Below are 15000 nucleotides of genomic sequence, written 5' to 3'. Positions count from 1 at the left end.
TTTCAATGATAACTTTTAATATTTACTTTGAGTTCTACTATTATCTTAAGAAAAACGTTCGTATTATCTTTCAACGGCAGACCATTTTCTATTCACGATATTATTGATCGTTTCTGCAAGGATGACCAATCCGTCTTAAGTAGCGTTCAAACTATGTGCGCGTGCTATTATTGATTTCCGAAGACTTACATCGACGTGGTAAAATTCCCATGGCTATTTCAAAGTCTAAAAACATCCTTTATATCGTTGAATATCTATGTGTATACGTAAGTACGTACACAAATGTCTATCATATATAATATAAAATTACATTTACATTTTATTATCAAATCCGTAAAAATTATACGTTAATGCCATTGTTTATATTTTATCATGAACAATACCAAGACTTTCATGTCCGCTAAGACGATAATTAATTTATTCATCATAAATCTACTTAGCGATATCATTAATTCTCAATGAGCTCTTGTTAATGTTTAATTCATGACGTTTCATCGTCCGTTCTATTACTATTTGCATATAAACGTTTTCTCTCTCTCTCTCTCTCTCTCTCTCTCTCTCTTTCTCCCTTTCTCTTTCTCTCTCTCTCTTATTCTTTCTCGATACTATTCTAATACCTTTTAATACGTTCTATCTCCAATTATTCGATTCTAATCATATTATTCTAAGAAACTTTGAATAATATGATTACTCATTCAGAAAAAAAAAAGAAGAAAAAAGAATATCCGAATAAATACTATGTTATTCAAAATTTTTTTCATTCATGAGAATTAGAATAATCCTGCCATCGAACGATCGTTGCACAAACTGCAATAACGATGTTGAGGTTAGCTCTGGCAGTAAAGAAAAAAAAAAAGAAAAAGAAAAGAAAAGAAAAGTAATTGTCACGTAACAATGAATATTATAATATTTTCTAAACAATTAAACAAGCTACGTATTGTTAATATTACGTTCATTATCATTTGTTATAATTAAAACCAGGTTTAATAACAACAATCGATAAAGAAGATCACTGAACGTAATGTCTGATATATATTTTCTTGATTGAATCAAAAATTGTAACTTGTTGGTAACACAGTACACTAGGAAAATAAATTATTTCTCTTTCTCTCTTTTCCATCTCGCGATTTGACCCGACCGATAACGTCCGTAGAAATCGAAGAACGTTCGTACTGAATGCGTACAAACTATTCTCGTCAAAATGTTTGGTGAATACTGCAGTTATACGATTGTTGTTATTCATTTTTATTTCTATCATTCTTAAGAATTCTCCAATTAGATCGTATCACATTATAAATTTATTTAATATACGTTATAAATATATTTTATCTAATGAAAATTCTCTCTTATTTTTATTAGGTTGCTGCTGGTGTTGTTCCGCGTTACGCCCAAGGTACAAGAGATTAGTCGACAATATTTTTCCTGTCAACCCACAGGTACTTAATTTTCTATAATTAATTTTTTACTCGTTAATACAATTACGTGATCTTTTTATATTATAATATTTAAATATATCAGATATTAATTATTAGAACATTTATTGATATTTTACAATTTAATGTCACATAAATGTATAGATATATATCTATCTGTTTTGTGCAAAGTATATCTACTGGTTGCTATAACTATAGTCATAAGCCAAAAAATAATCAATATGGATATCAAAGTATATAAATCATTACTATGATGTTAAATAAAAATATCTTATAATCTAGGATGGCCTGGTTAAAAATAACATGGAAAAACTGACATTTTATTCATTGAGCAGTCCTGAAAAATTGGACAGAATAGGGGAATACTTGTTTCAAAGAGCTTCCAGAGATATATACAGGTAAGTATTATATAACTCTTACTTTGAGAAATGTGTGTCAGCATTTTGAAAAAAATTAATGTATATTCTTTATTCCCTGTCATTATCTCTCTTATGTCATTTTTAATTGTTATATACATATATATATTAATGGAACATTTTGTAACTGATTGGTAAAAAGAAAAATACTGACAACTTGTTATTTATGTACATCAAATGAATAAAAAATCTTTTAACAGGAGGAGAAATGGATTTGTGGTTATTGCCATGGAAGCTATGGATCAACTTTTAGTTGCATGTCATGCTCAAACTCTTAATCTGTTTGTTGAGAGTTTTTTAAAAATGGTCCAAAAATTACTGGAATCAACAGATCCTCAATTACAGATTCTAGCAACTCAATCTGTAAGTAAACATTATTGTACAAATAATTAAAACAAAAAGATATGTATACTAATCAGTAAACTAAATATTTCTTTATAGTTTTTCTTTCATACATGTATAAATATATATATATATATATATATATATATATATATAGACACACACACACACACATGTAATAGCTAATGATATCGTTTTGGTTTTATTATGTTTATTTGTAATATAAATTAATCATATGTTTTAATTCAGTTGAACAAAGTCCTGGCTTCTTCCAGTTTGTCAGATTTGCCAACATCGAAGAAGACACGCCGTCTTATCACACACGTTACGATTTCTTTGTATCAAAATACTCTGCAATGTGCCACTCCAACCACGACGACCCCACTATTCGCAAACAAATCAGACTCGCTGGAATTCAAGGGTTGCAGGTATAATTTTATACGTATATATATGTGTGTATTGATCTATATTTGTGATCGATATAATTAATTAAAATTATTTACACATAGGGTGTTGTAAGAAAAACTCTTTCTGATGACTTAGTCGAGAACATTTGGGAACCCGTTCATATGGATAAAATCGTACCTTCATTATTATATAATATGCAAAATACAAGGTAAGTGAAAATCAAATGAAAAAGATTATATTTATATTTCATAAATATATTATTACATAGATATGCCAATAAAGAAGATGCAACACCAGAATGTCCAACTGAGGAAAGATCTGATCCACCACAATTTGCAGAAACTTGTATGCGAGAACTCGTTGGCCGAGCTTCATTCGGTCACATTAGATGTGTTATCAGACCTGTCTTAAGGTACAATACATTTTTTTTTTTTTTTTTTTTTTATAAATAATGCAATTATTAAATAAATATCCGAATAAATTATAATAACAATTTCTTTTTCAGACATTTGGATAATCACCAACTATGGGTTCCCAATTATTTTGCTATTCATATTTTTAGAATAATAATGTTCTCTATACAGGTCGGTTAAATATTAAAATATAATGTGTAACCAAGTTTTTTTTTTCTTTTTTTTTATGTTTTTAACATAAACTTTTACTTCCAGTCACAATATTCTTATACAGTTGTCGAAGCTTTAATGACTCATCTTGATGATCATTCAAAGTCATCTCCGAAAATACGAACGAGCATTGCCGATACATTGTCAAAAATTATTTCTATAGCAGCGGGAGAGAGTGTTGGTAAGATCTAGATATTAATAATTTATCTATGTAAAAAAAATATCTGAAGTATTTAATTGTTGTTATATATATATATATTTATTTATTTAAGGTCCTTCTGTTTTGGAGATCATCAACTCGTTATTATCTCATTTACGTGTTAGTGTAACAAGAAATCAATCATCGACCAATGATGAACAATTATATCAAGAAGCTCTTATTAATGCTCTTGGAGAATTTGCTAATCATCTTCCAGATTATCAAAAGATTGAAATAATGATGTTCATAATGAGTAAAGTTCCTTATAACCAAACAGATCGTATTATTTCTGTTGGTAAGGGAGACGTTCTACTCCAAAGTATTCTTTTAAAATCTCTCTTGAAGGTAAATTATATTCATATTTTTAACTATTTGATATAAAAGTTTCAATAAAAATTATTAATCCATATGCGAATTAACGTTATTATAGGTCGGTACAAAATATAAAACGATTCATTTAAATACAACGTTCCCACCAAGTTTCTTAGAACCATTGCTTAGAATGTCCCTGGCAGCAGATGCTGAAATGAGACTCTTAGTACAAAAAATATTTCATACGTTAATCGACAGACATAATAATATTGCAAAACTTGCAAAGCCCAAGTAAGTTAAGTTAATTAAGATCTGTGTAAATCTCAGCATAGTCAACAAATGATATTTCTATAAATATTTTATTTTATTTGACAGCGTGAATGTTGCCGAACTCGATCTGATAATCGAAAAATCGTCCAGACCGGACGTTATATTTATTAGAAAACATGGACCTGAAATTTATCTAGCACTTTATGAATCATTGGAATTAACAAGCAATACTGTTGAAAATGTGGAATCCATATATACTACTTTAGCTTTACTAGTTGTAGAACTTGCTTCGGAGGATACTATTCTAGAGCTATTAAGATTAGTTTTGAGTCTTCAAGATTTAGCACTAACAAGCGGCCAAATAAGTGTTACATTGAAATTCAATTTACATGCTATTGTAATTAGTCTACTTGTTCTAATATCTTACGTTTGTAATATTACTTCTCTTATGGATTATGCACAAAAGGTATATATTACAATATAAATCTAGATAATAAGATTATATAATGATACATTATTAGAACCAATAATTTATAAAAAAAAAAAATTTATAAAAAAGGTCGTTGAAGCTCGCCGAAAGGAAGCCCCACATTTATTACCTAATTTACAATCTCAGTATGAAAGTAATTTAACTCCAAGATTAGCAGCTACGTTATTAGTAGATCAAACTGTAGTAAGTGAATGTCTGAAAGGTGCTGGGCTTGATAGTGGAAAACTCCAGCAAGGATCTGGCTATAGTAGTACTTCTCTACAACATAGGTAACATAATATTAATTATTTTTCTTTTATATTCGACTTATATTTTATATATATAATGTATATATGTCCTTTTGAAAGGCATTCCTGGGTTGATAGCGCAGGACGAAATTCATTGGCAGATATTAACTCTGGTACTGGAGAATTAGATAGTGGAGGTTCATCTCCAGGCGTTCAAAAGGTACATTTTTAATTAATTATAATAATTATCATTGACAATACTAATGTCATTTATTCCTTTGTTAGAAACTACCTGGCGAAGAGTTAACATTTGAAAGCATGAAAAGAATTTTGACAGAAAATAATAACAATAATGTAATAGAAGAGGAAAAACGAATCCAACTTTCACAATTCTTCCGAAGTGCACCATTCCAAGATCTTGTGTCTATAACACAACCAAAGGTATTGAAAACTAATTGTTTTAACTAAAATGTATATAAATACACGACAAAATCGTATTAATTATGTATGATTATAGCATGACGTTTTACAAAGTAAATTGTCGGAAATATTTAATACATTGACGGTTGATCCACGCAATATAATACCAGGAGGACCGCAAACAGATGCCAAACCTAGTCAAACACCAGCTTATGAAATACATTTTCCAGAATTATTTGTTTACTAGAGAAAAGTAAGCGTATACATACATATATATGCATACATATACATATAATATATATATATATATATATATATATATATATATATGCTTCTCTTATTCTGTCATAAAGGTAATGTTATCACTCATGGAAGTCAATTATAATTAACAATATTTATTTACATTATCGTACTGCAATGCATACGCATATATATATAATTTCTGATATATAATATTTTTATATACAAGAATATTTTTATGACTTGAATGTGACATTAATTTATTTATCAGTTCCAAGATATGGGATAATATATTTTAGTAATCGATATTATTTAATATGTTATGTTTCTTCATTGTCTCACAAATGTTGTTATTTAGAGTAATAGCTAAAATTTGATATTGACCTAATATGGGAATAGAATTTAATCAGATATTTCTCTTCTATAGGTATTTATTTGCAGCACATATTGTAAAACATTAGTAATGTAGAATGTAAAACACTAAGTACAAGTGCCATGTTGGCACATATTAATAGTCCTTGTGTATTTATTGTCACTGTGTATGTACATTGAAGCATAAAACAAATTGAAAAATGAAGAAACCAAATTTTTTCTGATCTACAAAATAAAGTAATTATTTTATGTTGTATTGTACAATTGTATTTGTTTTTGTATAAGTTAAAAAAATATTTAACTTAAAAAAATATAATAAAAAATGAACTTATAAGAATCAATAAAAGAACAATAAAATTAAGAAATTACTTTTAAAAATGTACTATGACATTTAATATAACCATACCACCTAACCCAAGAGAATTACGTTAATTGTATTCAGTAAGTTTAATTTTTTATTGAATTTTAAGATGTAAATATTTAAGACTATTACATCGTTGGTACAATTACACTTCGTGTGATATTGAAAATTTTTGTACAAAATACGCAGATGATTATTTACCAAATGCTAAGTAAGTGGAATGAACACAGATTGTATTTTTCAAATGTTTTAAGGTTAAATTATTCAATCGCTCATTGCAGGAACATTTTTAAGCAAACTACGCAAGTTAAGTATTATCATTTAAAAAGATAATTAAATATTGACTTAATATAATTCCATAATTCATTGAATATAATTTGTTTTTATTTTCATTCCTTTATTCTGTCCTCCTTCCATTAACATTTCTAAGGTAAATTGTAATCAGAAAGAGATAATGATTTTTTTTTTCTAAAGATATGAGCGACTGAATTATTGTGTACAAAGTGCCGTCTGTACAATGACTACTTAAAGTAATAAATTTCAAAGCGTTTTCTTAGTTTCCAGATATTTAGGTGTTTGGTCGGTACAAATAGACTCTGTAGAGTATTCTAAGGCTCCACTTTCAGCAGCTCCACATCGAAGATAAGAACAGAATTTGGTGGAATAGTGTGTCTTTGTCAAGGTTAATATAAATAAATATTTATAAATAAACAATGCACAACAATACTATAATGGTGAGATAATCATTTCATAAAAAGAAAAAATATATAAATAAATAATTCTAATATAATACAAGTTTATATTATATTTATCTTTGTATTAAAGGATATACTCCTGGATGTCCTCGACTACCATAAGCAAAGTCTGGTGAACATGTTAGCCTAGCACGTTCTCCAACACACATTTGAGCCACACCTTGATCCCAACCTTTAATTACCTCTCCTCTCCCGATTCTAAATTTAAACGGTTTTCCACGGTCCCTGCTAGAGTCAAATACCTTCCCATTGTTCAAGGTACCTATGATATAATTCAAATCATATTAAAATTGAATAAATCACTTAATAGATAAATATATATCCTTCATATGATATAAAACTTTCATAAGAAAGACATATAATTATTAGGAAAATTTAATAGGTATATAATTAAAATCAAGCTGATATTTATCAGGGAAACAAGAAAAAAAACATTATTCCCTATGTGATTAATAATGTGTAAAAATTAAAACAATGCTATCGCAAAAAGTAATATAATTTAAATGTATATTTATAAATTCTACATACATATGCACCTACGCGCGAGCGCACACATGCACGCATATAAATTAATAAGAAAATACGATTTATATGGAGGTTAACTCATAAATTATAATACCTGTGTAATGAACGACTACAGTTTGCCCTGTTTTGGGATAAGTTTGACCTGCAAATGTAAATAAATATTATATTTCAAAAAAATATATATATAGACAATGGGTATTATTAATTCAAGTAAATGACTCGCATAAAAGTATTCCAATAACGACGTTCACTGTTAGTTTGATCATTGATCCTAGAGAATAAAAAAAGAAAATTGGGAAAAATAGCTTTTATCGAAAAATATGCAGATGGACGGTGGTTATTTACGAAAAACGTGTTTACGAGTATTCTAAATTGAGGTATATTGAAAAGGAATAATGTAGATAGAATTTCTACAATTCAATAGATTAGGGAAGAAAATGTAGGTAAGAAATAAGAAATCAAAAGAATAATTACCATCACCAGGAGAAAGAACCTCGACATCCACGCCCATGATTGCCTTCTTTTCACTATGGAATTACTTAACTTCTTCAATAAAGGTCTACCTAAAATCCGTTAGAGTTAAGAGAATCGTCAAGACCTGCCAGCAGAAATCGCATAAACGTGCTTTCCGCTACCTTAAGAGACGATTGGAGACGATCCTAAGCCAATGCCACTTGCTGAAAAATAAGGTCTCCTTAGAAACCCCTGGATACCTCTACACTAGGAAAGAAATATCAATTGTTAAAATCGCCGATAGAGGCGCTATTATCGCGCTACTTCCTCTTGAACTATTGTGATCGATGGTAACATTTCCTGGCGGAACATTTCAATTTTCTATATCCTTGCTTTTTCTTATATATATATATATATATATATATATATATATATATATATGTGTGTGTGTGTTTCCTGGCGGAACATTTCAATTTTCTATATCCTTGCTTTTTCTTATATATATATATATGTGTGTGTGTGTGTGTGTGTGTGCGTGTGTGTAATACGTGACATAAAAAAATTAAAATCGGATTAATTAAAGAATATCTTATATTAACAGATCTTTTATTATTTAATTCTTTTACAATATTCTCTTATATATGAATATATATATGTATATATATATATATACATATTTATTATATATATGTATATATATATATATAATTTATATCATGTACTTAGATCACAGGAATGTATCACAAAATAAAGATAATATTCCGAAGAAATCGAGACATATATTTTATCGATATAAATAAAAATTACTAAAATTCTTTTATACTTATTAAAAAAGGATTATGATAAAAATATAATGTTTCAGAACTAGAATAATAAAGTATAAAATTAAAAATATAGAATGTAAATATTACAATATAGCGAGGAGTAAAATTTGATCTTTTAAATTATTTTAATATTTTAAGTACCCATTAATGATAACAAAATACTTATAAATACTATGCACCATGGAAGAAAGCTTTTACGATAATGATACAAGTACATGTGTATAAATGTACTTATACATTTGTATCAAATATAAGTATATTACGAAAAATATATAAATTAAATATAGCTTATCATTTCTGATTTAATTTCAATAAAAAAAAAAAAAAAAAATATCAAATATATTCTTAAATATAACTTATAATGATAACACCTTTATATACCCGTATATTGAATGAATGATAGAAACACCTATAAACCTGTGATTTCTAAGAAGTATTATAGTATACTATAAAAGTATATTGGAAAATGGAACACATATAAAATTATATATTATTTTGATGGACTCTCTTTAAGGCCTCCAATTTAAACATGAATTTCACATTCAATTATTCCAACACTGATATTTTTGTTTTTATATAGATATGACTTCTTGAAAGATTTTCATCTTCAAAATAAGGAAAATTTGTTTCTATTCTAATAAGAGACTAGTAATTATATTAAATTATAAGAAGTACACATTTTATCTTATAGTAACATGTATGGATGATTTTCAAAAAGATTCAATTGAATACTTTTTTAAAATCTATGATTTGTGTGTCTTCTTTGGAGAAAAAATTCTTTCTAACAATGCCCGTGTAATACTTCCTGGTATCGGTTGATGTTCCTTTATTAAACTTTCTACAGCTGTAGCGACCTAAATATTATAAGATGGAAACATTTCTGCTATACTTAATATACTAGGAAAATAATCTGTTTTATAAGATAAACTTAAACCTAAAATATATTTAAATCTATTAAGTTATTTACCTTTTTTTGTAATTGTTCAGGTGTAAGATTCTCATCATAAGGAATTGGTTTACCTACATATGTTATCATCTTTACAGGAAAACCACCATAAATTGGAACAACAGGGAATCTTGTTGCTGCATATATACGTAATAATATTCTACGACTCCAAGTTACTGTTCTAAATGCCTCTCTAATATTCCTTGTGAATATTGGGATTATATTCTACAATGTAATATAAGTATTATCATCTAATAAAATTAATATTTAAATATTAATTATATCATATAATATTACTTTATACATACCACTTTAGCATCTAATGCAACTTTTGCAAAACCTATTCTTTTTTTCCATAAAAGTTTATAATAAGAATCTCCAAATTGTGCTTCATAAACACCTCCTGGTAAAATAGCAAGTAAATTTTCTTCTTTCAAAATGGATGAGCATGTCTGAATTGTACCAGGTAATACACGCAAGACATCGGAAATAATAGACCAACCCGGAATTTTAAAAAGGAAACGATCTGCTACTGTGTAGATTAGTTTTGAATTATATATTAATACTTTTGCGATAAAATAGTAGACATCAACGGGTATTGTTCCATGGTAAAATATTAATAATGCTGCTTCAGATTTTGGTATGTTTTCAAGACCTACAACTTCATACCCTGAAAAAAAAAAAACACATGTATATTCCAATGACGTTGAAATTATGACAGATTGTCTCAATGTAGTTATTATTACGAGCAATATCATAACTAATGATCGTATATTTATATACTGCTAGAAAAATTATTATATTCATATTTTTACTAATTCAATTTTAGACATTAAATGTATTATACAAATCATACCATGCCAAATCCATCCGTGTGCATCCCAAACAGCAGCAGCTACAGATTGAGCTGCAATTTTCCAATCAGTTCCATAAGCAGCTTGAATTCTTCCTCTGTAAAATAAATAGTTAATCTAACAAAACAATTGTTTAAAAAAGTTAATATCAAATGAAACAAATATATCATGTGTAATAAATGATAAAAAAATTATTTGAGTATACTAACCTGTGTAATCGGTATATGTATAATATTAAAGCAGTTAAATATAATAGAAAAACAATTATAAGTGGAAGTAAAAATGTTATAAGTAATGGCATTAAAAGCCAGGACAGCCATAGTGTAAAATCCACATCAATGTATTTAACTAAAAATTAAAAAGAACAAGTATATGTCATTTTTATAGTAATATTAGAATATATTTTTATAAATTTACGATACATTCTTACATATGTTATAAAAAAAACAAAAAAACAAAAAAAAAAAGCAAGGAAATACTACTTCATTTACAACAAATTTAAGAATACTTTTCTAATAACAAAATATAAAAATAATATAAATTATATATTACCCATAATATCTTGTATTGTTTGTTGTATGTCGAAAGTTATAAAAAACATGTTTTCTTTTTATAAATATAAACAATAAAAATAATTATTTCTTAAAAAAAAATTTCACTAATTAACTTTTATATACATATGCATTATCCTTTTAAAACTGTACAATAATAAAACATATGTTCCAGTATTTGTTTGGAGATTAATAATTAAATATTTACATATTTAATTAAAAGTTCATACGGTATTATGCACTGATAATTATTATATGATAAATCATCAAATTTAAGAGGAATGATTGTTATTTTCACTTTTTTAAAAATTCCTACGTTAATTCACATGCATTATTATACGTTTTTTTTTTTAATAAATAAATAATACGATATACGCGTAATGTACGCATGGAAATATACATATACATATATATATATGTGTGTGTTTATATAAATATACAGATTATATGTACAAATATATATATATATATATAATCTACTATCGTAATCTACTATCTATGTTATCACTCCATCGATGAAAATCAAATTTTGTTTCTTAGTGATTACGAAGTTGGCAAACTACAAGTAGGGAATTTCTTGTTTTTAAAACAGTAGATTTGGAATTGTTGTTCTAGAGATGATTTAATGTTGATGAAAAAAATTGTGTAGAAAGGATACGTTTACACTTGTGTATCATTCTCTCTTTTAGAGAGCGCCACAGTTTAGAATTAAATTCATATTTGTTTATTAATCAACACCGGCAGATGTCGTTCTTGAGCATTTAAAGACCAATCAAAGCAATCTTTTCTGAGCGCCATTATTACAAGATTGTTGGATTAAAAAAATTTTGACTACGATTATCTTTCATCAGAAAACATAATATTTATTATTGATTATTATATTTATTATAAGCATAAACAACATACATATACACGATATACATTTTATATGTGCTTATAATAAACTTATAATAGAAAATATTTTATTAATGTATGGAATGTTAGATATAATCAAATTAATATATAAATAAAATTTATCCTAATAACAATATTCTATTCCCAATAATTAGGATTTTGATATATTTTCATTGATTAAATCACCTATTATTTTACCCATTATTTTGTCATGATATAAGACAAAAGAATGAGGAAAGTTATGCTCACAGAGCTTCGTTTCTACATTAGGATGTTTAGCTTTCATGTTTTCATAAAAGCTCATTCGGGTCCACCGATCTTTTACACTATAATAAAGCCAAAGCTTATTCGCATGTTGAGCGATGATATTATCATCAAGTTCTTTTACATTCTTGATTTCCTCATTCGCAAGTCTAAACACTTTTTTAAGTATATGAGGTTGCAAAAATAGAATCACTGCATTAATAGATTTAGCAGGAATACCATAAAATATACCAAATACACGTAATAAAAATACTTTGAAATAATAAGGAAACATAAATGTGAAAAACCAAGAAAAATAAATCAATAAGTTGTCCATGTTAAAGATCTGTAAAAAATTTGCTATTAAGCATTTCTATAAAGTAATTTTAAATTAGTAGCAAATAAACTTACAATGTTTTTTAAAAAACGTCCATTCGGTGTATCTGCCATATTTTCAATCGTAGGAAAAAGTAAATAACACTTTTCTACTTTCTTAGAGATATCCTCATCTTTTAGCATATTTAATATAAACCAACTTCCAATAGAATGACCTACCAGATATATTTTTGCATCACTTGGAACATATTTTCTTATGAATTGTATCTACGTAAATAAAGCATTACATCTTTTAATTCATTTTTAATAACTTATTAAGTAAAAATTGAAAAAAGAGAAAGAATAATTAACCTTATGTTCTATTTGCGCAGTCAAACCATAATATTTATCCCATTCATTATCACTAGGCATATTTATTTCTAAATCTTTAGGTGGTTGCATATGGCCAGCATGTCCAATGACCCAAACTGATGTTTCAGAAGGCAGTTTTGAGTGAAGAGACTTAATGAAATCATTATAGAATTGTGGAATACCTGGATTCCCAGGAATAACAATCACGACATTCTTTTTATCATCTTGCTGGAAACTTTCCCCAACCCATTTGCCTTCAGTTATTATTTGGGTTTGAACATTGTTCAAGAGAACCAAACCTTCCTGCATGATTTTTTCTGATTTGGAAAAAAATTTTGTAAAACATTAATTAATAAGATTAATTTAAAAATAATATATATATTTATGTTCAATATTTTTTTGAAAACAAATTCATACTATAAGATAATTGTTAATAATAAATCTACAACCACATCAACAATAGAAATAAAATAATTATATATCATAAACAATAGAATGCAAAGTAATGATAAATAATATAAAGTTCATTTAATAATAAATCAAATAAATAATAAAGCTTATAAATCTTACCGATTTACAGAAAGATAAAAGAATTTGTAACCGTCGAATACGAATACTGGAATATATTTACATAAAACTTACTACGCTGTTCAAGTTATACCAACGATTAAAAGTTAACAAAAGGTTACTTGGATAAGATAAACTTTATCGACTGTTGTTAAAGTAAAATTGACGTAAAATGTACCTTAAACATAAAAGTGTAAAAAGAACAAAAAATAATTTTATATTTATATTATGTTTAAAAATTATGGTTGTATTATATGAGAAAAAAGCTGTAATGAACATGTGCCGAAATAGCTCAGTTGGGAGAGCGTTAGACTGAAGATCTAAATGTCCCCGGTTCAATCCCGGGTTTCGGCAAGGAATATTTTTTTTTTGTATCTCTTTTAATAATCAATATGAAAAGAAATTCATTTGTCAAAAGTTTAGGATTCAAAGTAATATTTTTTTCTTAGATATTTTTCTTATTAACTCGATCAATAAAAAAATTTATTATTATTATAATTTGATGTAACAGATATTTATTATTTGAACATGAGTATTATGTGCCGAAATAGCTCAGTTGGGAGAGCGTTAGACTGAAGATCTAAATGTCCCCGGTTCAATCCCGGGTTTCGGCAGGGAATTTTTTTTTTCATTATTTCCACTATTTCCTTATTAAATAAATGTAGAAATTATTTTTGTTATTGTTTTTGTTTTATTACAATTTATCATAACATTAAATTATATCAGAACGATAATTCGAAACAACGAAATAATTCGATTATGTAAGTAAATGATCACATCGAACATCACGAAAATATGAAATTACAATGAAACAAGCGATACTTTTAGATCGATCTCGATAAAACGTACAGTATGTATCAGATACATAAAAATCGATAAGTTATCGCGCTTACAATGATCTCACGTTTCGATTTCTAACATATGTATATATGTGTACTAGAGATTCTATATAACGATCGATCTGTTGAAATTTTTTCCCAGAAGTATCAGACATATAGATCTGAAAGTTGAGAGAGAAAGAATGAAGAAAGGAAGAGATAAAAAAGAAAGAAACAAAAAAGAGGAACAATAGGAAAAAGAAACAAATGGAATTAATGAAATTCTACATATGAACGAAATGGAATAGTAGATAAATAAAAACGTCGTATCAGAACGATATTGCTTTGAATTGATAAGGAATAAGTAGAGGTTAGAAAAATCGTACACGATCATAAGTACATAAGAAAAGGAACTTTTCTTCTTACAATTAAATATAATTTACATGGTTTATCGTTTAATTCTTGATACGATAGGAGGAAGATATTAAGACAAGTTCTAACCGCAGTTATTTCTATCAGGAATGCAAAACTGAATATTACAGACAGTAAGCGCCATTTTGGTAACTAGTTTTGCGGCTCTTTTATTCTACATTATCTCGATAGTTGTACGTTGTACATACAACGCCGCGTGTGGTATTAGCAATGGAACGGTAGCAGCTGAGAAAGCGGTCGGTAGATGGTTAGACGTAGAGGAGGAGTAAGAGGAGGGAAGCAAGCAAGCAAGCAAGCAAGCAAGCAAGCAAGCAAGTCAGCCAGCAAGCAAGCAAGCA

At 27.3% G+C, this 15000-nt stretch overlaps 4 protein-coding genes and 2 non-coding genes across 10 annotated transcripts in view; 3 read left to right on the top strand and 3 right to left on the bottom strand.

Annotated features, from left to right (window-relative positions):
- stmA (Protein EFR3 homolog stmA) overlaps positions 1–6099 on the top strand; it is a 7837-nt gene extending 1738 nt beyond the window's left edge. Inside the window, exons 1-17 of one of the 2 annotated variants that reach the window (XM_085656784.1) lie at positions 1172–1231; positions 1360–1436; positions 1716–1831; positions 2050–2212; positions 2467–2619; positions 2701–2807; positions 2868–3011; positions 3105–3183; positions 3268–3403; positions 3495–3766; positions 3852–4024; positions 4109–4469; positions 4563–4762; positions 4841–4940; positions 5006–5161; positions 5238–5393; positions 5808–6094. In XM_085656784.1, coding sequence (XP_085512910.1) covers positions 1737–1831; positions 2050–2212; positions 2467–2619; positions 2701–2807; positions 2868–3011; positions 3105–3183; positions 3268–3403; positions 3495–3766; positions 3852–4024; positions 4109–4469; positions 4563–4762; positions 4841–4940; positions 5006–5161; positions 5238–5387 — 2289 coding nt within the window. In that variant the 5' untranslated portion in view covers positions 1172–1231; positions 1360–1436; positions 1716–1736 and the 3' untranslated portion in view covers positions 5388–5393; positions 5808–6094. Of the gene's footprint in view, positions 1–1171; positions 1232–1359; positions 1437–1715; positions 1832–2049; positions 2213–2466; positions 2620–2700; positions 2808–2867; positions 3012–3104; positions 3184–3267; positions 3404–3494; positions 3767–3851; positions 4025–4108; positions 4470–4562; positions 4763–4840; positions 4941–5005; positions 5162–5237; positions 5394–5807 lie in introns of those variants that run through there. The other variant, XM_085656778.1, reaches the window with a different exon arrangement.
- A 226-nt stretch (positions 6100–6325) lies between these two features.
- Fkbp12 (peptidyl-prolyl cis-trans isomerase Fkbp12) lies at positions 6326–8144 on the bottom strand. 3 transcript variants are annotated; one of them, XM_035873562.2, is made up of 5 exons: positions 8029–8144; positions 7868–7956; positions 7488–7535; positions 6944–7130; positions 6326–6779 (listed from the first exon to the last, which is right to left on the bottom strand). In XM_035873562.2, exons 2-5 carry the CDS (start codon positions 7902–7904, stop codon positions 6722–6724), a joined length of 330 nt encoding a protein of 109 aa, XP_035729455.1. In that variant the 5' UTR covers positions 7905–7956; positions 8029–8144; the 3' UTR covers positions 6326–6721. The 3 variants fall into 3 exon arrangements, with proteins under 3 accessions (XP_035729455.1, XP_085512917.1, XP_035729454.1); XM_085656791.1 differs by having other exon boundaries at positions 7868–7952; positions 8029–8093; XM_035873561.2 differs by having other exon boundaries at positions 7868–8063.
- Positions 8145–8960: 816 nt separating this feature from the next.
- On the bottom strand, positions 8961–11364 carry LOC118444920 (DGAT1/2-independent enzyme synthesizing storage lipids). 2 transcript variants are annotated; one of them, XM_035873695.2, is made up of 6 exons: positions 11023–11364; positions 10680–10818; positions 10473–10587; positions 9925–10286; positions 9638–9841; positions 8961–9524 (listed from the first exon to the last, which is right to left on the bottom strand). In XM_035873695.2, the coding sequence occupies exons 2-6, from the start codon at positions 10788–10790 to the stop codon at positions 9414–9416; spliced, it is 903 nt and encodes a 300-aa protein (XP_035729588.1). In that variant the 5' UTR covers positions 10791–10818; positions 11023–11364; the 3' UTR covers positions 8961–9413. The 2 variants fall into 2 exon arrangements, with proteins under 2 accessions (XP_035729588.1, XP_035729587.1); XM_035873694.2 differs by having other exon boundaries at positions 8965–9524; positions 10473–10567; positions 11023–11363.
- A 604-nt stretch (positions 11365–11968) lies between these two features.
- sturkopf (lipid droplet associated hydrolase sturkopf) lies at positions 11969–13581 on the bottom strand. The gene is made up of 4 exons (XM_035873738.2): positions 13416–13581; positions 12846–13162; positions 12570–12761; positions 11969–12504 (listed from the first exon to the last, which is right to left on the bottom strand). Exons 2-4 carry the CDS (start codon positions 13152–13154, stop codon positions 12067–12069), a joined length of 939 nt encoding a protein of 312 aa, XP_035729631.1. The 5' UTR covers positions 13155–13162; positions 13416–13581; the 3' UTR covers positions 11969–12066.
- A 112-nt stretch (positions 13582–13693) lies between these two features.
- Positions 13694–13766, top strand: TRNAF-GAA (transfer RNA phenylalanine (anticodon GAA)). Its single transcript has one exon. It is a non-coding gene; the product is annotated as a tRNA-Phe (tRNA).
- Positions 13767–13953: 187 nt separating this feature from the next.
- TRNAF-GAA (transfer RNA phenylalanine (anticodon GAA)) lies at positions 13954–14026 on the top strand. Its single transcript has one exon. It is a non-coding gene; the product is annotated as a tRNA-Phe (tRNA).
- The last annotated feature ends 974 nt before the right edge of the window (positions 14027–15000 follow it).

This window comes from Vespa mandarinia, chromosome 1 (assembly GCF_050613455.1).
Source record: "Vespa mandarinia isolate Hongniang chromosome 1, ASM5061345v1, whole genome shotgun sequence".
NCBI classification, from domain to species: domain Eukaryota; kingdom Metazoa; phylum Arthropoda; class Insecta; order Hymenoptera; family Vespidae; genus Vespa; species Vespa mandarinia.
This window is presented reverse-complemented; position numbering and strand designations above follow the sequence as displayed.

Bases quoted from the DNA above. Each gene is read 5' to 3' on its own strand.
- Fkbp12 (XM_035873562.2), bottom strand. From the start codon at position 7,904: ATGGGCGTGGATGTCGAGGTTCTTTCTCCTGGTGATG. The intron at 7,536-7,867 runs GTAATTATTCTT...TTACATTTGCAG, and splicing joins GGTTCTTTCTCCTGGTGATG to GTCAAACTTATCCCAAAACA. The intron at 7,131-7,487 runs GTATTATAATTT...ATTATATCATAG, and splicing joins TGTAGTCGTTCATTACACAG to GTACCTTGAACAATGGGAAG.
- sturkopf (XM_035873738.2), bottom strand. From the start codon at position 13,154: ATGCAGGAAGGTTTGGTTCTCTTGAACAATGTTCAAACCCAAATAATA. The intron at 12,762-12,845 runs GTTAATTATTCT...TTATTTACGTAG, and splicing joins CTGCGCAAATAGAACATAAG to ATACAATTCATAAGAAAATA. The intron at 12,505-12,569 runs GTAAGTTTATTT...AATTTTTTACAG, and splicing joins GACGTTTTTTAAAAAACATT to ATCTTTAACATGGACAACTT.
- LOC118444920 (XM_035873694.2), bottom strand. From the start codon at position 11,071: ATGTTTTTTATAACTTTCGACATACAACAAACAATACAAGATATTATG. The intron at 10,819-11,022 runs GTAATATATAAT...TTTAATTTTTAG, and splicing joins AACAATACAAGATATTATGG to TTAAATACATTGATGTGGAT. The intron at 9,842-9,924 runs GTATGTATAAAG...ATTACATTGTAG, and splicing joins TTGCATTAGATGCTAAAGTG to AATATAATCCCAATATTCAC.